At 40.3% G+C, this 22,479-nt stretch overlaps 1 protein-coding gene across 1 annotated transcript; it reads left to right on the top strand.

Moving 5' to 3' along the window:
- The first annotated feature begins 942 nt into the window (after window positions 1-942).
- On the top strand, window positions 943-21,378 carry prkcha (protein kinase C, eta, a). Its single transcript, XM_046411891.1, has 14 exons — window positions 943-1,769; window positions 6,373-6,436; window positions 9,013-9,166; window positions 9,261-9,295; window positions 9,404-9,486; window positions 10,098-10,227; window positions 10,316-10,449; window positions 10,763-10,897; window positions 11,217-11,390; window positions 13,755-13,909; window positions 16,688-16,826; window positions 17,402-17,590; window positions 20,250-20,396; window positions 20,546-21,378. The coding sequence occupies exons 1-14, from the start codon at window positions 1,419-1,421 to the stop codon at window positions 20,693-20,695; spliced, it is 2,040 nt and encodes a 679-aa protein (XP_046267847.1). The 5' UTR covers window positions 943-1,418; the 3' UTR covers window positions 20,696-21,378.
- The last annotated feature ends 1,101 nt before the right edge of the window (window positions 21,379-22,479 follow it).

Genomic DNA, 22,479 nt, shown 5'->3' with positions numbered 1-22,479 from the left:
TATTCACACTCCTGCACCGAGGCAATCCGCTATCTGTCTGCCTCATCATTGCGACCCTCTATACTCAGTAAGGTCATGTCGGAGACGTTGTTTACAAGACAGCCTGTATCCCAGGGATGTGTAAGATCTGGGACCCAGGCTCTTTATTTATAACAGCTGGAGCAGAGAGATGTGGAGTGCTGACATTTGGCAGAGTGGGGTGAGAGGTCAAGTCTAACACCAATAAAGTGGAGACTTTGATCGTGGCATTTATGGATGGAGCAGGCACAGCACCCTCAGAGAGAGAGACAGAGAAAGAAAGATGGGGTAAAAGAATGGCATTTAAAGAAGAAAACAGAAAGGGATAGTACTAGGAAGAAAAGGGAATTAATCAATTTCAAATGTGTGTCTTTGGCTTTGTCCTTATGATTTATTATCCATCGGCAGAACTAGAACTAAAAAAGTATTCAGTTTACAATGACAAAACAGGCAAAAGCAGCAGATCAGAAAAGCTGCAGCTAAATAATTTATGCTTGACAAATTACAAATTACTTTATTAATAATTAATTTAATGGTGAGTCACTTAACCGATTGATTCGGTACAAATCAAAGTCATCAAGTGTTTCTTTGTTTTAATGCATTTGATTTGAAAGACAATGATGAAAATCCCGTTCAGACTAAACTGGAGCCTTTTAAAAACATTGATGTTATGAACACAAACTCTCAATGACAACCTACTGCTGCTACAAATAGGTCACACTGAGAAAGAGAGAAAAAACCCCAAAGATCCTGTAGTCCTACCATGCAGTTTAGCATGAGCCACTAGATGGCGGTATTCCCCCAGTCGGGACAGGTGAGCCATTTCAACACCTTTAGCGAGCAGAGTGATGCATCATGGTCAGTGTAGTACCAGACTCTCCACTTTATACATAAAAACTACAAATTAAACCACGTGACATACCAAACCACAAACTGTGTCAAATCAACAGTGACACGCAGAGAGGTTACGTGTTGTATGTATGTTTGTCAGCGTGTTTTAGTCGTGTGGGTGTGTCCTCTTCGTGAGAAGTTATGCGGAACTTGTGCCTCCACCACGGCATGTTAATGTTGTGGCTTCCTACTTACTGAGTGACCGTTTTTGAAGCAGGTTCTCACCGAGGCAGCGCGGCGTTTTGGGGGCTGACAGTAAATGTCTGTGGCGTGAAGCCGGTCGTCAGCAGCTCGTACCTACAAGTTAAGCCAGGATGGGAGCAATGGAGCGCAAGAGTTGACACCACAGCAGAGTATTCAGAGTATGAATATGAATTTAGCGCAACACTTTTTGTTGCTTGGTGTTGCTGTGAAAGGAGCGTGAGTGTTTCTTTTTAAGTATCGTTTTATTTTTTCCGCTTTTGAGTCCTTTTTTTACTGCCCGCGTGAGGCTAAACTAGCTTGCCAAAATGAAGTTTAACGGTTACCTGAAGCTCCGGATCGGCGAGGCGGTGGACCTTAAACCGACAACGTTTTCTCTCCGCCACTCTGTCATTTTCAACAAAACCCCTCCGGTGCTGGACCCGTACATTGTGGTGAAGGTGGACGACTTCAAAATTGGACAAACTCACACCAAACAGAAAACCAACACGCCGACGTACAACGAGGAGTTCTGCCTCAACGTGATGAATGGGAAGCAAATCGAGATGGCAGTTTTCCACGACACTCCAATCGGATACGATGACTTTGTGGCCAACTGCATCCTGCAGTTTGAGGACCTCATCAAAACCTCCAACACCGGGGAGACGTTTGAGGGATGGGTGAGTAAAAAGAGCATAACCTGGGGAAGACAATTATGTAAACACGTCCAGCCCTCATGTCCCTCACCATGGCCGGATTAAACTATTAGGAAGCCTTGGGGCACAAATTTAGTGTTGTTCCCCAGATGATCCATCCTCACGCACTGAGAGTAGGTGTGGATGACACCACAGCATGAGGTTGCAGTACATTATTGAGTAATTTCAGAACTAAAATTACTTAGTGATAGCCATACTTTGACTTCTTAAGAAGCTTATGTGATATAATGTATGAGAGAGTTGTGTGTGACAATGGTGACCTGAATGTATTGCATCACAAGCATTAAAACTGTAAACTTAACCTGTGAGAAAGCATTTGATACTATCTCTGATTACACATTATTAAACATTTGTTTGTTTCTGTGCATTTTGAAATAGGAAATAGCACGTGCTCATTTTGTAAACTTTATGAACTAACGGGGTGCTTGTGGTCTCACTGAAAAGCAGCACACACTTAGGGCCCAGGAAGTGCTCAGACTAACAGCAGTGACCATCATGTGCCACGTGTCCAGAACTCACCCTGACATGTTCATCAGTCTCATTGGCGCTCAAAAAAGAAACAATGAATACACTCAGTATTAAATTAATGAAATTGATTTCACTGAATTGGTCATTGACTTCCCCCCCCCCCCCCCCCCCCCCCCGACACACACACACACCAGGTAGTGACACAGGTTTGTTTGAACAGTACAAGGCCCCAGGTTTCCTATGCACCATTTGATTTATACTGATTCAGTGAAATGAACAACTTTACAGATGAATATTTCCTAATCACATACACACACACACACACAGTATCAACACACAAAAAGGAGATGAGACAAAGTGACCGGTCTTGACGTTGCCCACATCAAATACTGATGTGGGTCCATAAAAAATGGTTCGTTTTGCCCTGATTGTAATCCAGTCCTGACCGTGAGAATCATTAGAGCTATTGGTTAAATACCAAATGGGCCTACTGGCCACAATCAAAGGGGCATTAAGTCTCTGCTTAGAGTCACTGCTGTAAGTGCTACTAGAAGGCCGACCACAGATTGGGTGTTTTGTTTTTTTTTGCTAGATTTAAATCCTTGAATTTCTTTCCCCATATCGATAACCAAGATGATGTTTTTAATATGTCTTTCCTTTTGGTTATTTTCTGGTACAGAGACCTATTGTTTCAAAATCTGTCCTTAAATAGACTGTTAATATTTCGCCATTTGCTTTTAGGAGAATATTGTAAAACTGGAAACCTGTGTTTCCTGATAGATTTGTGTCAGAAAGATCAACATCAAAAGTCAGAAGAAGTTCCTTAAATTCCCTGTGTAACCTCACAGGTATTCTTCTCCACATACGGTTATGGCATTTTTTCCGTGAGAGCTTTCACACATGCCGATCAGTGTTTAAGAGCACATTTAGAAAACAGAACAAGCTAAAAGGCTTGAGGCAATGTTCACAACACGTGTCACTGTCACTCTGTGAGTAACTTTGCCTGTTTTTCTGAAAACATCAACACCATCCTGTCTGCACAGAGCTCTCCAACCTTCTCCTTAAACCAGAAGCTTATTAAAGAATGACGGCTTCATATATTCACATCTTTATGTGGGCGGCAAGTACTGGGCCTGGACCTTTTTCACAGCTTGTGCTTATTGGCTTAGAAGCTTTTGCTGTCACCATCAATATATATATATATATACACGGTAGTCTGAAACCACAAACAGTGCTGCTGTGGTGAGGTGTTAATGCTGTATGCAGCATGCACTAACAAAGTCACATTGCCTGAGCCCATGCAGCTTTTGACCAGTCTGTACAAATAAACATGGGGTGATAAAACCTCCACTCTCCTAGAAGTTGCCTGGAGTAAGAAGATTAAAGTGTAAAGGATCTGACAGTCTTTTTAAACTTTAGTGCTTCAATGCACACTTGAAGGAAACAGATCTCACCGAAGCTCTGATTAAATGTCTTATATTTAGTATAACACGTCTCATTCTCTGGCAGACACAGACAAAAAACTGCCCATTCAAACAGGAGTTTCCCTCTACTGACTAACTTTTATCCCTCTAGCACTATAAGCCACTGCAGGTGTCGGTGAGTGTAACCTGAACCTGTTCAGGCCTGGAGCAGGCTAAGGTGGTATCGACTACGTACCTCAACACTCTCACCATATAAGTCTCTCTTCTACAGACCTATTCTCCTTCAGCCAGTACATGGAAATTTTCTTAGTCTTAAGTTAAATATATCATCCAGTGGGTTTCGGCGAAACTCAGAATTTGTGGTACAGAAGTAAATAAATTCAGGTGCCTGAATGGGAGAAAAGTAGGTGTTGATGCATGTTGTTGATGTATCAGCGGGATGAGTGCCCACACCTTCACTGAGACCCCAAGCATTGAAGGGAAGTGGCATTAAAGTGGTAAACAGTTTTAGAAGTAATTATAGTTGGCTTTCTCACTTCAGGGCACAAGCTTCAAATCATTATCTGCTAGAGCTGAACTGTGAATGTTTTTTTTTTTTTTTTTTTTTTTTTTTCTGCACAGAAGAAGTGCTGAACTAGTTTGTTTCACACATGAGGCTGAGGCACAAGCCTCCACACGCCCACATTGCTGTTAATGACGCCGTTCCCACCATCTGATCAAAGCTCAAGGGCCCTCTGTTCCTTTTCTTGTTGCTCTACTTCTTCTCTTTTACATTCTTTTCAGTGCGTTCATCCCCTTCTGTGCCCACCATCCGGCTTGGTGCATGCAAACCCCTCAAAAGCTTCTGTATAGTCACATATACGCTCAGTTTAAGGAGAACCTCTTAGTTACTTAATTTCTTCTTTTAACGTGGAGTGAAGTTGTCATCGGGATTGACATCATCCATCTTAGACATTCACCACATCACAATGAGAAACGTGAGGCCAGTTTCCTTTGACACAACATGGTGACGTCTGTGACTTGTTTCTCATAGTTCTTTAATTGCATAGTAAGGTTCTTATAACCAGTTCTAAGGTATCTTGGTGTAGCTTCTTAGGCTTGAAGCGATCAAGTCCTTCTAATGTGAACTGGAACTGAAAGTTGGCTAAATATGGCCCCTCAACATTTTCCAGGCAAGGGTACTGCTTGCGCGAGTAAAAAAAAAAAAAATAGAAAAGAAAGAAAAGAAACTTCCTCCACTGCTTTTGAACTAGGCCGTCATACTGCCATCGCCCTCTTCTATTTTAGATCAGATCTGCTCCACCTTAATGGATAGTTTCACATTGATTCGTTTCAGTGCCCACAAACCTACATGTACAGAAAAGGTTTTATTGGTCACTGTAATTGTTTCTTCCGGCCCATTTCTAAAGTAATTAGAAATGTAAGTGTTAGGGGACAAAATCCAAAAGCTGGAATGCAGTACACACTGAAGAAACAAACACCTGTTGTGTTGCTTTGTGTGGTAAAGAAGCAAAATGGTTGTAGGATCCAAACTCCCTGCCTGTACAAAGATTATTAAAAAAAAATGAAAAAAAATGCAAATATTTCAAGAGCATATCTACCTCACAAAAAATAAACCCACAAAAACACTGGTTTTATATTGGAACTTTTCTTAAGGTTAACTTCTTCTTGCTAGAAACTTGCTAGAAACACACACGCTGGGTAACACAAAGAGGAGATTTGTTTACCACCAGTAACTCTGTGTACGTATGGATGAGTTCCTGCTGTTTTAAGACTTGGACTCTTTTTGTACAGCTGGGCTTTCTTCATCAGAGAATTTTCAGAAATGCATTTAAGCATTTTAGTGTTCGCCTAAAGCTTGACCAGAGTAAGCAAGGATAACACACACACACACACACACACACACACACACACACAGAGGAAGTCTTCACCGGACAAGTCAAACTTGCTGTCTAGACTGTAGATTGAGAGACAGGATATGACCAGATAACCGAAAACAAAAGTGGAGAGTTTTGAGGTGAAGTGAAATGGAGTCTTTGTTGAAATGAAAGTTTTGCACTGAATGGGCTAACTGTGCCATGATTAACACCCAGTGTGTCACTGTCTGTGAGTAGTCAGTACTTTCCATGCAGGGTTTATGTGTAACATAAATAGATCCTTATTTAAGCTTACACTGACCAAAGTTTCCACTCAGTGGTTGCTGTAGGAAGTGCCTTGTTCTGTTGGCTTCTTCAGTCTGTATGTGTTTGTATTTTGACATTCATGAGTCATTGCTCACAGCTGAGCATCAGGTCATCATAGCCTCCATAACCAGCCCATCCTGCCTGACCTGCTTTGTTGTAATTTTGTGACGCTGCCTAAATTCCTGCGACATAACGTAAACACTGAAGAATGCAAAGCACTTCCATGCGTATAGCAGACATAACTAAAGGACTGATGATCAAATGTCTGAGCTTTAAGTATAATTTCAAAGTCGTCGTATTTGCCATATTCTGATGTCCTTTTTGTTTAATATATGTTAGTTTTGTTTACATATGTTTAGTTCTAGATGCTTTTAAATAATGAGCTTGTCTTGCGTAATTGTACTGCATGTTCATATCTGTGTGTGCTGCTACTGTTTAGGTATTCTGAGTATGCAGAAGTATAATTGTGTGTTTGTTTTTGTGTGTTTGCAGATGGACTTGGAGCCTGAGGGCAAGGTCTACGTCCATATTGCACTCAATGGATCCTTCATTGATGGTAAGACTGCTAACTTGAAAGGCAGCCAAGTTTTTCTCCCCATGCACTCCAACCATCAATGTCGGCTGAATATTTGCCCATGTTTTGTTAGAGGCTCTGAGAATAGGTGTGCATGTGTGTTTCTTTGTGACTCGAGTATGGTGGTATGTGCAAGGTATGCTTCTTTCCTTTCTTCACACGTCAGAGGACATCAGCATCGGAGACATCTGTAGCTTAGATATGTGCATGAGATGCAGTCATTTCAGATGAACAAGAAGTGACCTTGCAGGTCTTTTGAAGCAGAAGTCTGGTTAGCTGGTGATTCTGTTAAGTTCCCCTTTTTTTATCTACCATCATGCCTCACTGCAAGCTAAGTATCGTGAAGTATAAATATTTCATTTACTGATGAAATACAAGATTTTATATACATTTTGTAAATGTACTGACTATTACACATTGTATCATTAGGTTATTATTACCCTTGTTAATGTAAAAGCAAGATTTTACCTTAACATGCATCTGTTTATTTGAGGTGGAGCTCATTTTGAACAATTTTGTGTAGGACTTTAATGATTATTTTCATCAAGGATTAATCTTCTGTTCATTTTCAGGAAACAGTGAGAAATGCCATCACAATTACCCTTAACCTAAAGTGACACTTTCGCAGTGCTTGATCAGTTGAACCAAAAGTCCTCAGAAGTATTAAAAATTAAATTCAAATGATTAAAAGGAAGTGCAGCAAATCTTCACACTTGACAAGGCAGAATGTTGTAAATGTTTTTTAACTTAACTTAACTTTTGATAGACCTTTCCAACCTAAACAAATGTCACATTAGCCATTTAATAGCCAAAGCCAGTTAATTTTCATGTCAGTTGACTAATCATTTCAGCTATACTTGTATATACTGTTAGTTTGATTCATAGCAAAACATCATATTTTGTCTAAATAATTGGTTTATATATACATATTTTGTTTATTCCCTCTGAAAGGTAGTGGAGTAGAAATATAAAGTAGAATGAAAAGAAAAGACCGATTTAAAACACCTCAAATCTTTTGTAGAGTACAGCACTTTAATAAATGCATTTACTCACATTACATCACTGCCACACTGTGATTGCCAGTGAATGAAACACTATGGCCATTTTGTTTCCTGACCTTGATGAGAATATTTTCTGATATTCAAATGTATCATCATGTCACATTAATGTTGAATAAACTGCTCCACTGCTCTGTGTTGCATCAGGTGAAACTGTGTTCATGTGAAGCAAAAATCCAAGTGCTAATTTAGTTTAGTTTAGTTTATGTAGACATTATTTTACATTAAAATGTTCTTGGCTTCACTGATTTTGAAAATGTGACACGCTGTATGTTAAGTCCCCTTTAAATTCATGTTTGCGTGGAAGTGGAGGGGAAAAAAAATGCCAAACTAAAATTATTCCGGTGTTATACAACAAATGATTCAGTTTGTCTGACAGACTGCTGACCTTTTACAGAGTAAAGTGAAGCAGTTGTGTACATGATCTCTGTCTGAATGTTAAGCCCCCTTTTCACACATGCACCACAAATATATGCAGACCGCAGGGGGGCGGCGGGGGCTCAGCACACTTCTTTCCGTAGTGCATGCGTGGTTTTCACCTCGCAAGTAGCTCCAGTACCCTTGCTTACAGCACATAAAGCCAAACCACACAAATGTGCACAAAGGTAAAAAGTTATGCATATTAGTTTACATAATATAATGTCTATAGGACTAGTGTTGGTCTATATTCTGTCTGTTTTATCATGTCACAGTCGGGTCAGATGATATGGAGACAATCTGACTACTGATATTCTTCTAACATAGATATCACAGTTTGTTTTGGTGTGAGAGATCTGTGTTAAACTGTGCTCTAATTGGTAGCATCAAGTCAAACAGAGAAAGTTGAAACGAGGGGACACTTTGTATTACTAAAACAAGTAGATGATTTGTTAATTAAATTAAAATTCATTTACCGCAGTTTCCATAACTGATATGTCATTTAAGTAAATAAACCGAAATATGCAGATTATCTGCTTTTCGAAGTTTTATGTCCATCTGGAAGCCCTTTTCAGCCGTGAAGCCCCTTATGTTAATCTGATGGCAGGTTAACATGTAACAGGTCCAAATAAGCCCTTGAGTCTCTGCAGGCCAGACAAAGCAAGCAATTTGAAGATGTTGATGTGAGCTGCGGGAAAATGTGGTGGACATTTTTCACCTTTTACTTCATTTGTTTGATAATTCAGACAGCAATATTCAAACCCACAATTTATCGCAATCCAGCAAATACAGAACAAATGTCAGTGCCAACTCCTGTGGGAAGCATCTGCCTCTTTAACTGCTAAATGCTCCACTGTGTTCGCCAGCTAGTTGCTAACTCTTTTTAGCTGAAAGAGACTCCTTTCACATGCAAGTAATGATGTGATCATTATTAATACAGCAATATTGTTGTTCTCATAATATGATCAATGTGAACAGTGATCAGTGCAAAATTTTAATATATTATACTTATTGATTTGGGTCTGCATTATAGACAGCAGTACTTGTTTCACTCCTGTTTGAACTCCAACTCTCATTTGATAGATGATGCCATTGTGAAAGAGAAGACCTACAAGCAGTTTACAAGGAAGCGGCAGGGTGCTGTGAGACGGAGGATCCACCAGGTCAACGGACACAAGTTCATGTCCACTTTCCTCCGTCAACCCACCTTCTGTTTTCATTGCAAAGAGTTCATCTGGTGAGAAAGTGAAGCAAGGACCAGTCACTGCTGCCTGCATACGTCTGTGTGGACTGTAAACTGGATCTGATTGTGTCTCTGTCTCTGTTTGTAGGGGTGTTTTTGGAAAACAGGGCTACCAGTGCCAAGGTGAGGAGACCTTATGTTCTCTTTCTGCCTTTTGACACAGTTCTTCAAATGTAAAGACACAAATTATGAGGCACCGTGTTGGGTTGACGTTGCTGCTTGTTTTCACAGTGTGTACCTGCGTGGTTCACAAACGATGCCACCAACAAGTTGTCACTGTGTGTCCACGCATGAAGAAGTCAACAAAAGAACAAGTGAGACACTTATAAAAAAGTGATCAGGGTGTCAAAAGGTTGAAGGCACTCCAGCATGTTTCACTGTTATTTTTCACCTCTCAGACCGTTTTTGAGTCACACAGGATGTGCAGAAGATAGCAGAGATGATAGACAGCCCCCTTACACACACACATAGAGACACACACACACACACACACACACACACACACCCTGATCGACACCTGCAGTGATCAGCAGACTGTAAGGTTCCTGTTTCTGTGTTCTGGTCACTGAGCCAGAACAATGTACTGTACTCTCTTAAACTTTTCCATGGTGCTTTTAGCATTTTCACATTTCTATAAATACATGTGTGCTTGGTTTAGCATTTGAACATGTAATTTTTATGCCTTGTTTTACTGTATTTTGCTGAGCATTACAATTTTCTCTCCCTTGGGGGAAATTCAGAGAAAAGCAAATGCAGCAATAAACTGAAACAAGGTCCCATGATGACAAAAAACCAGGAACTAAACATTTCTCACAAAGCCCTCTGCTTGGAAAATTGAAGTTATTCAGAATGCATACATGTGTGATTCAGTCAGTCAATGTTTCAACACATAGTGCTTAATTCACAGTATGTCTTCTCTCTGCAGCCCGTAAGCCAAGGCTTCAGTATCAACGTCCCTCACAAGTTCAACATCCACACCTACAAGTCGCCCACCTTCTGTGACCACTGTGGATCACTGCTGTGGGGATTAGTCAGGCAGGGGCTGCATTGTAAAAGTAAGGCCCTTATCAACATTTGGCTCTCAAAATCAGGATCTCAGATGTCCTAATTATGTCTTCCTGTCTTTGTGGTTTCTCTCTACAGTCTGCAAAATGAATGTTCACATCCGCTGCAAAGGCAACGTCGCTCCCAACTGTGGGGTCAACAGTGTGGAACTGGCCAATAAGCTTGCAGAGATTGGTCTGCAGGCTGGAGGAATTACTAAACGCAACTCCCTGGTACAAAGCCTGAATGTTACAGAATGAATCATGTTACAAAATGAGAAATTTACTGAAAGGGACATTTCACCCCAGAATCAAATACACACATTTTTCTTCTGACCTGTATTGCTGTTGTTTTAGTGTGATGTGGAGTTTTGGAGGTATCACCTGTAGAGATGTCTGTCTTCTCTTGAACGTACTATGACTAGATGACACTTTTGTTGTGGTGTGCAAAATGCCAAAATGTCTGTCCCTCTAAATGTTTATATTAATATGTCTGATCCAAATGTTGTGGGTTTTTATGTTTTTTGTTTTTTTTGCAATGACGAAGGCCAAAAATGCAGATTCCATGGGTATGCCCGCTGAAAGCAAAGAGAGTACAGAGAGGCAACGGCAGCAGATCCCTCGGCTTGGCATCTCAGACTTCACGTTTCTTCAAGTCCTTGGCAAGGGCAGCTTTGGCAAGGTGGGAATAATAAGAGAGGATAATAATAAATTGTTTCTGTAATGAGATGATTAACCAAGGTGAAGAATTGGGAAAATGGTAGAATGGAGAGAAGCGGTAGAAAAGAGACGTTTCATTCTGAAGTATCCAAACTATTTTTAAATAATAGTAAGTAATAGTTTAGTAATATGATACAATTAGCATTTACAGTACCATACTAAATTAACCAAGCTAAATAAATCTATTCAGTGTGATAGGATTTGTATCAAAGTGAAAGGAAAAAATTGGAAAACCCCGTGACTTCTCATCTATCTTTATCTGGGCATCTTTGTATCTGCAGGTGATGCTAGCGAAACTAAACAGCAAAGACCAGGTTTTTGCAGTCAAGGTGTTGAAGAAGGACATCATTTTGCAGGATGATGATGTGGAATGTACCATGACGGAGAAGAGGGTGCTGTCACTGGCCCGCTGTCACCCTTACCTGACACAGTTGTACTGCTGCTTCCAGACACCGGTCAGTACAGACACGCAAGCATTCATTGTGTCTCAGTTCAGTAGGATTTCTTTTTTTTGTTTCTTTTAAATCTTAGATCACATACCTTCCACCTTATCATTCTGAAGAATCGTTTTCAGATGGGTTTGTGGCATAAACAGTGTTGTTACTTGAGAAGAGCTCCTTCATCATTAGACGCAAGTGTGAAACTCTAAAATACCCTCTTTACTTTTTTTGTTTTTTTTAGAACATTACCTTAATTATTTATTGGTTTCGGGCCAGACAGAGTATTCATAGACAAACTAAAACAGCTGTTCAGTGCGAGTATTGTAATGTTTACGGCAGATTCTAATTTGCAGCTGCTGTCACCAGAAGGGCTTTTATGGAAATAAGAAATTAAAACTGTGAGATAAAAACAGTAGTATTGCAAGATACAGTAAAGCATAAGAAAATATTTTGTTTGGTTTTTGTGAAGAAGAAGAATCACTTTATTGGCAGTATATATATTTTTACATACACACACTGAATTTGTCTTCTGCATTTAACCCATCCTTAGTTGAACACACATGCAACACCCAGGAAATTACATGCAGTGAAACACACAGGAGCAGTGGGCTGCAACCATCGAGCACCCGGGGAGGAAATTGGGGGTTAAGTGCCTTGCTCAAGGGCCGGCTAATGGAGTGGGGGAGCATTAAGCACTCCACCACACTCAAATTTTTCCTGCCTGTCCGGTGGTGGAATCGAACCGGCAACCGATCACAAGCCACTTCGCCAACCTTTAGGCCGCGGCTGCCGCCAAGTTCAAGTGCCATTCCAAATTTCTATTTTGATTGCTTAGTTTGCTTTTAGTATACATAAATGCTCTTTACCGGTTTGCACTAAACACAAAACCAGCTCAAGCGTACAGTGGTGTGTACAGGTAGCACATAGTTGAATATCCAGGCACAGCTTTGTATTGCGTAAATTGGTCAGCAGGTGGCAGCAGTTTCTCAGTCTTGTGTCTGAGAGGGCTTGAGGGTGGCTGAGCTGGCACAGACTGGACACTCCTAATCTGCTTTCACTGTTTGAACCTCCACTGACCTACTTCACCTTGGATCAAAATAGAGCACTGCAAAGTGCAGCATTAGCTCAGTGAGGATGCTCACACACTCAAACTTACACACAACTGTAGAAAAGCTTCAACTTTCTTTAGGTGTCTCGTCTCCCTTTTCTAAAAAGTGTCTTGTGAAAGCACCGAGGAACATTTTTAAACATTTGTACAAATGAATGAAAATCTTAGAAGTTATATATGATTACATTGCTATTAGTATTACATGTTAGTAAGAGCAGTTTTGAGCTTCTCCCGAGTGATTTTTGAAAAATGCATATGGAGGGAGCAGGGTAAGTGCGTGGCCCCTTTGGTGAGGTGGAGTGGTCACACTTTTAACTAATTGATATGTCTTAGGAGAATTGTTCTTCAACATGGCAATTTATCAAAATTGCTCATCTTTGAAAATCAAATTAAATCTAATCTTACATCACCAGACATCCAACTAATCAAATTCACGGTGGTTTGGAGAAAGTCTTGCAAAATAATTAGTATAACTAAACTTTGGAAATCCCAGACGCAGTCGTTTATTGGCTGTTAATTTGAAGCAAGCCTCCCAGCAAATGACAGCTGTGGTTTCTTTAATGTTCAAGTAGAACCAAATTCTCCTTGTGGAGTTTCATTTTAGGAAAACAAGGGTTTTGAGATGAAAATGGTAGTTGGACATTGAAGCTCAAATATTCATGTGACAAGTTTTTTTTAAAATGTGTTACTCACTAAATTTCAGCAGAAATGTATTACTGACTGTTCCACTGGGGACTGAAAGATTGCCACAGCTTCACATGTTAACCACACACAGCATGCTCCCTGCTCTGCTTGTGCAGCACATTATCATTAAACATTATACTGTAATCTCAGGGTAAATAGCAGACAACTTTAAACCACAGAGCAGTTAAACAGAGTCAGCTGTGGCTGACGATCACTTCAAGAAGCTTTATGGGCAGATCTGTACATCACGTTCTCTTGCAGTGTCTCTTTACCTGCAGGCTTTCATTTTCTAGCTCATATATTGACCACAGCCTGTAATGAGAAAGAAAGATTTATGGGTTTGATCAGTAGTGTTTTTCTTTTTGCCTGGTTGACTTTCAGCTGCAATCATTTGCACAGGAAACCATTAAACAGACATGTGAAATTTATGAGAAGCCGATACGTATCATCCTTGGAGCCATTTGAGCATGTCCATAGTCATGGATTCTTGGACTGTTTAATAAGTTGGGGGGGGGGGGGGGTCTTGGTAAGGCTGGTGCGAATTGTGTGCACACATGTGAATGTCATCTTCTTGCTTACTTCTGCAGGACCGTCTCTTCTTTGTGATGGAGTTTGTGAATGGCGGCGATCTTATGTTCCATATCCAGAAGTCCAGGAAGTTTGAAGAGCCTAGAGCACGTTTCTACACAGCAGAGATCACCTCTGCTCTCATGTTCCTGCACAGCAAAGGCATCCTCTACAGGTCTGAACCAGGGAACACAAATAGTGGAATTTTCAAAGAGAGTAGAGCATATTTGTGCAGGTCTTCAAGCTAAAAATCTCAATCTTAACTAGATATTTTGTATTTTAATGAGTCCTAAAATAGTATTTTAAAACATGTAATATTTTCAATTTACTGAGATGTCATAGATGAGATGTCATTGTCAGTACATTCATACTACATGTTAAAGGAGGATGTCACACATTTTACACATTTTTACTAGTCATGGGCATGTCAAAAGTATCTCTAAAATTTCTTGCTTTATCTAAGAAGAGCCCAGATAGGATATCTATCTATCTATCTATCTGATTTTTTTAAAATTTGAATTTGATGCCATTTTAGGAAGCTGTTGGCTACTTGTAGGAAGTAAGGTGGCAGAGCAGCAGGCTTCCTGCCAGTACATGATGATAAGAACAAGGGGATCATGTGAGCCAAATCCTGAGTTATATTTAGTGGTCCATGTATTCTCAGCCTGCACCACATAGCATGACTGTTAGCTTAAGAGGCCACACACAGATTGCATGCTAACACTAAAATAACAAGCCAAATAGCAGCTTGCACATCAGGCTGGTGTTAGAAGAGCAGAGCTCATCCTGCTTCCTTGAAATAAAATTCTAGCCTCAGTCACTGTGTTGCATAATATGCATGTCTGGCTTTTTGTGACTGGTTATCTCACTGTGGCTCTTTAAGCTTGAGGTAAAGTTGTGCTTTGAAGCTTCTCAGTTGATGCCACAGTGTGTCCTTGTTCCCTGATGTTTCAAGATGTTGTTTTAATGCTATTGTTTTTCACGACATCAAATACATCTGGCTTCATGATAAGGATACTGACATTTGACAATTTAATTTCAACAGACTGGCTGGCTTGAAAAATTTAGTCTAGAAAGCAATTAAATACATGTCTGCAGGGTGTGAGTGCAGTATCATAAACAGCTGCTCAGTGTCATGCAGTCCAGTACAAACGGCTTGCTATAAACACTCACTTTGTACCGCTTCTAAAGTTTTGTTGGGAATGTGCCACAGACATGTGGCATTAAAAAAAAATGTATTTTAAAAATGCAATAACTTCATCCCAGTATTTTATTTTTAGAATGAGATGTTTAATCTTTAGTTAAAGTTTGTGCATTTATTTCAGAAGGCCGTTTGTCCTGGTGTACTCTTACACTCTAACCACAAGCAAAAAAAAAAAAAAAAAAACTCACTGTGCGTCACAGTGTTTGTCAGCGCTTCCTCTTCTCTTCTTTGGAAATTTTCATGTTGGTAAAACTCTGTCTCTTGCCCAGTTTGTTGTTTTTGCATTGTGATAAAGTTCAGTAGTTCAGAGTTGTCAGCATTAGAGGTGTTGACTGTTGCTGTGATACTGCATTGTCCAACTAACCCACTTCCCAGAGAAAGAGATTCAGCGTCTAAGTCATACTTGTTTTTCCCGTTGGACGATGCAGGCAGATGATAGCATATATTGATATCATCGGAGTTGCTGTTTGTTATTTGCATTCTCATATGTGGTCTTGTGTTGCTTGGTGATGAGAGCTAACCTGGGTTAGGAAATGATTTCTCTCTGGACACATTCATACTATAATGTATATTACTGGAAATTACATCCACTTAAACATGAATGAATAAACTGCTTCATGTCATGTTTCACTAGTTGCACAAAGCCCTCACATGCTCTAAACTGTGTACTGTATGACTGAGTGGTCATGATGTTTCAGCATCAGCGCTCTTTAGGTCTGTTTGTTAGGCTTCATCTGCGTCACTGTCGCACAATCATCTTACAGCAGAGAAACTGCAACCAAACCAGCAGTCTGCCTTTTTCCTGTTCTTTCAGAATTTCTGTGTTCCTGTATTTGTCATTCAGCTTGAGGAAGCCACTGTGTCACCATCCTTTTTTATTTTCTTTCCTGGAAGAAAAAAAATAATTTTGCTTTGGTTAGGGAGGCATCCACATGCACAGTCAGCAGTGCGTTAAGTGCTTCGACTGGTATATTGTCGATTTAATTCACATCACAACATAGAATACAACGAAATCATTCACAGTAAATAATAAAAAGTGTACTGTCTTTGAACTAAAACAAAATAAAACACAACTCCTCTACTGGTTCATTTTTTTAGGTGATAAAAACAAAATAATTAATTTTTAGTTTTAATTACATCAATTGTATTGATATACATTTCCCAAGTCACAGTTCACATGTTCGCTTTGGAGGAAAATAACCCACACTGATAGCCCAAAAACAAGTGGTCCAAATAGTATATATGTATAGTATTTAACTATATTTAAGACCACATCTGATTCACTAAGGTATAACAAACTGTTCCACAGCAAAACAAAAACATTAACTCAAGTTTTGCCTCTCCTGCAAGCAGAATAAATATTCACTTCAAAGCAGTTTTTCCTTCTTGACAGCCAGAGTTGTCATGTGAACGTGTCAGTCTGTTCCTGACTGCCATTTAATGATCAGGCAGTCTTCTGTCACATCTGCCACAGAGCCTTCACTGTCCTCAGAAGACCTCTTCCTTTTTGTCTCACCACTAATTTCTACCTCCATCAGCTATAAGTAGAAACAACACCAACAGAGTGTGACTGGAGACTAAACACAAACTTGTTATTTTAGCAGCTGTTGGTTACAATTGTATTTTGGTGGCTGATTAGCTTCCAACCTTTTAAGATTTTTTTTCCATTTATGCCTACTGGATACCAGTGCCCCAACGTGAATGTCTCAATTTCTGTTTCTTTCTGTGTTTTTTTGTGTTTTCATTCAGGGATCTAAAATTGGACAACGTTCTTCTTGACAAGGACGGTCACTGTAAATTAGCAGACTTTGGCATGTGCAAAGAGAGCATATTTGAAGGTGCAGCCACAGGAACCTTCTGTGGGACCCCAGATTACATTGCTCCCGAGGTCAGTCTCTACACCTGTGCTGAACACACAGTATGAGAACCATAACTATTACTAATGACAGATATCCTTTTATATGTTGGTGCTGCAGCAACGAATGAATTCAACCATTTTCAGCTTCCTGTATCTCGGGTCCTCTGAGTTCATATGATGCTGTTCCCAGTCACATCCCCTCCCCATCACACCACCTCACTAAAAACAAACACTGCGGTTGCTGCCTGTCAGTCCAGTCTCCCTCCTGACTAACTGGAAGACAGCATACCTGTGAGGTCAGCTTGTAAATGGCCCTGTTGACCTGACACATCCTGATCTCCTCATCCCTTTACAGGCGTGCTTGGTTTTCATAATGAGGGATTAAGACGGTCATGTCCTCCTGATTGAGAATTTTTTTTTTCTCTGACCAAGAGTGTGTGTCTGGATTTATGAAAGAGGTCTTTGCTGTCCTCAACACTTGCTCCACAGTGTAGTCTCACTGACAACCCATTAATCCAGCACATAGTAGTTTGCTGTTGGGACTCTCTAGCACTCTGTGTGCTGTGATGGTTAGTTTTAATAGTGTGCTTGACATGTTTCCACAGATCCTGCAGGAGATGCTGTATGGGCCCTCTGTTGATTGGTGGGCTCTCGGGGTGCTGCTGTATGAGATGCTGTCAGGACACGCTCCCTTCGAGGCCGAAAATGAAGATGACCTCTTTGAGTCGATCCTCAATGAGGAGGTTGTTTATGCGTCTTGGCTCAGTGCAGAAGCAGTGAACTTGGTCAAAGCTGTGAGTCTTTTCTCTTTGTGTTCACTTTGAGTGCATTTTTTACAGATTAATCAACTGTATAAAAAAAAAGCATGATGGATATAGTTGGATGAAAGCCAGGTGTGGTTCTCAGTCTTTGTCTTTTTGGCAGATGTTTACCCTCCTCAGATTGCCTTTTGCTGGACTTCTTTCACTTGATACAATTGCAGGAAATGTCTATGAAGCTTTTTTTAAACCGGAGTAATGATAGAGCAAATTAATTTCCTACTGGACTTGAGAGCAACATTGTGGAAAAAAAAAACAATAAGTTGTGTGACCATTTAATAAAAGACCAATTCCCTGCATTCTTAAACACAGTGCCATGAGCCTGCAATGTGAAAAATTAAGACATCAAAGGTTGGAACATCTTGGATCTGGATTTCCTTTATCAGGGTTTGTTATTTTTTTGTCCTTCAGGCTGACTGACACTCTCTGTCTGCGGAGTGACTGGCAGCCCTATGGAGCTCTGCCAGCCAGCTGTTTGGCTGGGGTCTCTTACATAACTATATTAAGGCATGGTCCACTGCCCAGCCACAGCACAGAGCCTATAAATACAACGACAACTCCTCCCTCCATTCCTCCCCTGTTTTCACCCTGTTCACCTCCTCTTATCCTTGTTGTTGTGCCAGCATGCTCGAGGAAGCACCAGACCAATCTCCCCTCGTGATTTGTGAGCTGCTAGTGTCAAATGTTACATAAAGGTGTATAACAGAGTGAGTGGATTTCAATGCTGCTGCACTATTTTTACCAAAAGATGATCTGTTGTAAGGTTATCCTTATTCCCATAAGTGAGTTCATGGTGTTCAGTTGTCATGTTGTTCAGGGTTTGTGTCGGTTTGATTTATAAAGTATCACCGTTGTTGAGTTTGTTGGTGTGTTTGTTTAGAATGATTACAAAATAATACCTGAAGGTTATTTTAGTGGGATTTTTTTTAAATGCATATGCTCTATAAAAAGGTGGACATTGATAGTCAAATTACACCATGAATTGGGACCAAAACAAATAATGACATGACATTTTTTGATTAATTCAGTAATCATTTTATCTATAAATCTCTGAAAATATGTCCATCACAATTTCTCAGAGCTCCAGGCAAGGTCCAGCAAACCAAAATCCAAAACCCAAAGATGTTCACTTCACATTGAAATGAAACACTTAACCCTCACAAATGCAGAAGCTGCAAACAACAGATATTTAACTAATATCTTTATGGATGACTTAAATGACTAATTTATTCAATCAGAACTGTTAACCAGCTGACTCACTAATTAATCAACCAAAATGTTACTAGTTTTCCTTTCTGATAGCTTTGTATCTTTCTGCTGGTGTGGAGAACAACTTCTTTGTGCAGTAATGCTGACATGGCAGGTCTGAGGATGGCACAGCTGACGTGTAGCCATGGAAAGATGGCATCAACTTAAGCAGAATAGGTTCTCCTAAGTTTTGTGGTCTGTAAGCTCCTGAACTGATTGACCCATGCTGGTCTGTCTAACTCAGTTATTTTCACTTCGAGGATCATAGTGGTGTACTGGTGTGGTTTTTTAATATGTTTTTGCCCATTAACAAGAGATTAGGTCATGAAAATCATGCTTGCAGCTGCAAATCCGTGCACGCTACTGGATAAGCATTAAACTGTAAAGTTTGCTTGCCCTGTCTTGATGTTAACAGCGACACTTATGTCAAACAGGATTCAAGTCTTTGCAAGTTGATTACTGTGGTATTATTGCCCAATAGTATAGTTGATTTGTGAGTTACGGGACTAAACTACAAAACCACAGCAGAATGATTCCAACTTCATCCTCTTTGTTTTTTCATTTCCCTTTAATGATGTCTTTGTCTCTCTAATGTTCTTTCTCTGTGAATTTTGTTTTTCTGAGGCACACAGTGTTGTTTAAGCCTCTGGTAGTTAATAGTGTTTGGAGCTAATACAGCAAGACATAATTATCTTTCTAAAGACTTCAGGTTAATCTGGACACAGTGGATGTGCAGACAGAGGCTCATTAGTTTAGTGGTCTTCGTCTTAATGTCACTGCCAGCCCTAAGGTGTGCACAGTCTCCTCAGCCAAGAGACAGCTATCCAAAACACATCTGTTTTTTCAGTTTCCTCCCAAAGGCAAGTTAAGACAAAGCTTTTCAATTTAGACTTTGCTATGTGTGAGCCTGTTCCTCCGGCCTTCATCAACTACTACTACAGCTTTGGTGCCAGAGAAAAACTTGGAGGTCAACAGGTGATCTACTGTTCTATTGTTTTATAGTGTAGAACAGGAAGTTGAGACATATCTTGAACTCTCCCCTACAAAAGCTACAGGGGAGGCGCCAGACACAATTGAGGGTGTGTATTTTTCATGAGTTGTGAGGCAGGGACTGACAGGATGTCATCCTGGCTTCAGTCCAGGTGGCATTACTCCAAAAAAAATCTGGTCTGATCTAGTTGATTAACAGACATCACATTTCCCTACTGTGTACAGATCAAAAACAAGCTGCTGAAATCCCCTGATTCCAAACAGTCCAATCCAACTTGGTTGTGTTTGTTCTTATTTGTTATCCTGCATTCATTTACTTCCGAGTTTATAGATTTTTTTCCCCTAATTTTTAATGTTTTAATGTTCGCCAAATTCCTTTGTTTTTTGGTTTTCACAGTTACTGACCAAAAACCCGGCCCGCCGTCTGGGCTGTGTGGCCTCGGAAGGTGGAGAGAGCGCAGTGATCAGCCACGCCTTCTTCAGTGACATCGATTGGGAGAAGCTGAATCGTAGAGAATTGGAGCCACCGTTCAAGCCCAGGATCGTAAGTTGGATGAATGACTTCATTAAGAGAGTGTGTGTGTGTCTAAATGATAATGGAGATGCTTAATAGTTGTTCCTTAATTTGTAGCTCTGACATCTTTTTGCTAAAATGTGACTGCTGATAAATAATTCTTTATTATCCCCATCCAGAAAGCACCAGAGGATGTCAACAACTTTGACCCAGATTTTACTCAGGAAGAACCCACCCTCACGCCCATCGATGACCCTCTGATCCCCTCCATTAACCAGGAGGAGTTTCGTGACTTCTCCTTCACTTCACCCGAACTTATGGAGAGCTAAGAGTCCTCCGTATTGATCCACCAGTCATCCTGCACTTGTCTCACTCCTGTCAGTGTCCGTGGTTTTGTCTAAGACAGTTCCCAGTGGTATGTACAGTGTGAGGCTGTCACATTCCCCAAAGACATGAGGGTGCAAAATCCCAAGGAGTCAGCCAAACACATGCTCAACAAGATACAGAGCTGCACCTGATGAACTCTAAAGCACTCCTGTGATTTCCGAAAAAGTGGCCTGTGATCTGTTTTTGAAATATTGTTCAGTTTTAACTATGTTATGGCCTGGCTGGGACACATTCATGTGAGTGTCTGCATGGAGGTGGTGTATGTGACATGTTGATATATAGCACACTTGTTTGACAAAAGTGTACAATGTCAGAATTTTATTGTACATTTGCTCTCCTATAGATGGATGAATTTGCTTTGAGTTACTTCAAATGAACCTTAAGGACACAGTCTGTGTTTCATTTCTTACAAGGAAGAAACCAAGAGTCACGTTTTAACAGCCTGCCAGGGGTTCCCAGAAAAGTCCAGCTTCCAGTTTAAATCCAGGAAGGAATGAGTGAGTGGATGAAATAGTTTCTCAGTGATGCAAACTGGAAAAAAACAAATATGTGCAGACCCACACAGTCTGTCTAAGTGAGAGCTGAGTCCCTCCACGTTCAAAATAAAAGCATGAGGAAACTTAAATGAGGCTTCAGAAACAGCTGTATATCCTACTCAACTTACCATTAAAAAGGTTCACTTAGGATACAATTTTAATTAAACTGTAAGAATCATAAGGATGTTTTGTCCATGTACAGATAATAGGTGATGTGTAATTTTGGTCAGACTTGGCATTCATCAGACTGACTCTGTAATTTGATCAGCCAAGCATGTAAAGTATGATGCAAGATTTCATTTGAGATAAAAAACACTGTGGTGATTCATGTTAACTGTGAAATAGCCAGAAGTTTGGAGATTTCACCACAAGGTTGTTCCGAACAGAAGAAGCATGCTGGGATGGTGTTTGGCAATTGCCAGAATCAAAAGGTCTTGGCCAAGAGTAACTGTAATCACTCAGTCTGCTGCTCTCTTCTTACACACACTCTCTCTTTTTCTCGACAAACACAGGCCCTTTGAAACCTTCCAGGTCCGTGGGCAGACTGCCTGGGTAATGGGAAGTCGCATGGGGGCATTTTTCAGCATTTTTTCTTTAAACATGCAAATCTTATACATGATTCAATATTCTCCCTGCTGAATACTTGCACCAACCTCTGTGTGAGAACAAAAAACAGATTCTAGGAGGAGTTATCATGAAAGAGAACTTTAACCCTGCAGCACAGCAACAGTGGCCAATCATCGGGAGGGTACTATAGTAGTTGTCATTGCACTGATCGCAAGTCAATACAGAATAAACAGGAAACCACACAGCAATGCTAACGTTGCCTTTCATAGAAGCAGGAAGGCTCAAGCAGGAAATGATGCTTTTGAGACTCTTTGAAAAGCATGAATACAGCATAGGTACAGTGGGGGCTGTCGATAATAGAAATTGAAACTGTTAGAACAGCAACAAAGGAGACAAAAAAAAAAACCTAAATGAGAGCAATGTCATGTGCCTCTGGCTGAGCCTGCACAGACTCAAACAGCCCTCGACTTTGCAAAATGGAGATGGACTTCTTCCTTTTAGTTTGAGGGAGGAAGTCTTCAGGCTCACATCTGTTTACGTCGTCGGCCTCCTTATCTGACAGAGGATTTTATTGTTAAATACTGCAAATTGGTGGCTTCAGTTGCAAAAATGCTTGTGTATAA

Source organism: Scatophagus argus, chromosome 15 (genome assembly GCF_020382885.2).
Source record: "Scatophagus argus isolate fScaArg1 chromosome 15, fScaArg1.pri, whole genome shotgun sequence".
In the NCBI taxonomy this organism is placed as follows: domain Eukaryota; kingdom Metazoa; phylum Chordata; class Actinopteri; family Scatophagidae; genus Scatophagus; species Scatophagus argus.
Note: the sequence above shows the minus strand (reverse complement) of the source record. Positions and strands in the feature narration are given on the sequence as shown.

What these genes read in the sequence shown, in the direction of transcription:
- prkcha (XM_046411891.1), top strand. Translation starts at nt 1,419, where the DNA reads ATGAAGTTTAACGGTTACCTGAAGCTCCGGATCGGCGAGGCGGTGGAC. An exon ending in GCAGGGGCTGCATTGTAAAA is followed by an intron (nt 10,228 to 10,315) that starts GTAAGGCCCTTA and finishes TTCTCTCTACAG; the next exon opens with TCTGCAAAATGAATGTTCAC. An exon ending in TTACTAAACGCAACTCCCTG is followed by an intron (nt 10,450 to 10,762) that starts GTACAAAGCCTG and finishes GCAATGACGAAG; the next exon opens with GCCAAAAATGCAGATTCCAT.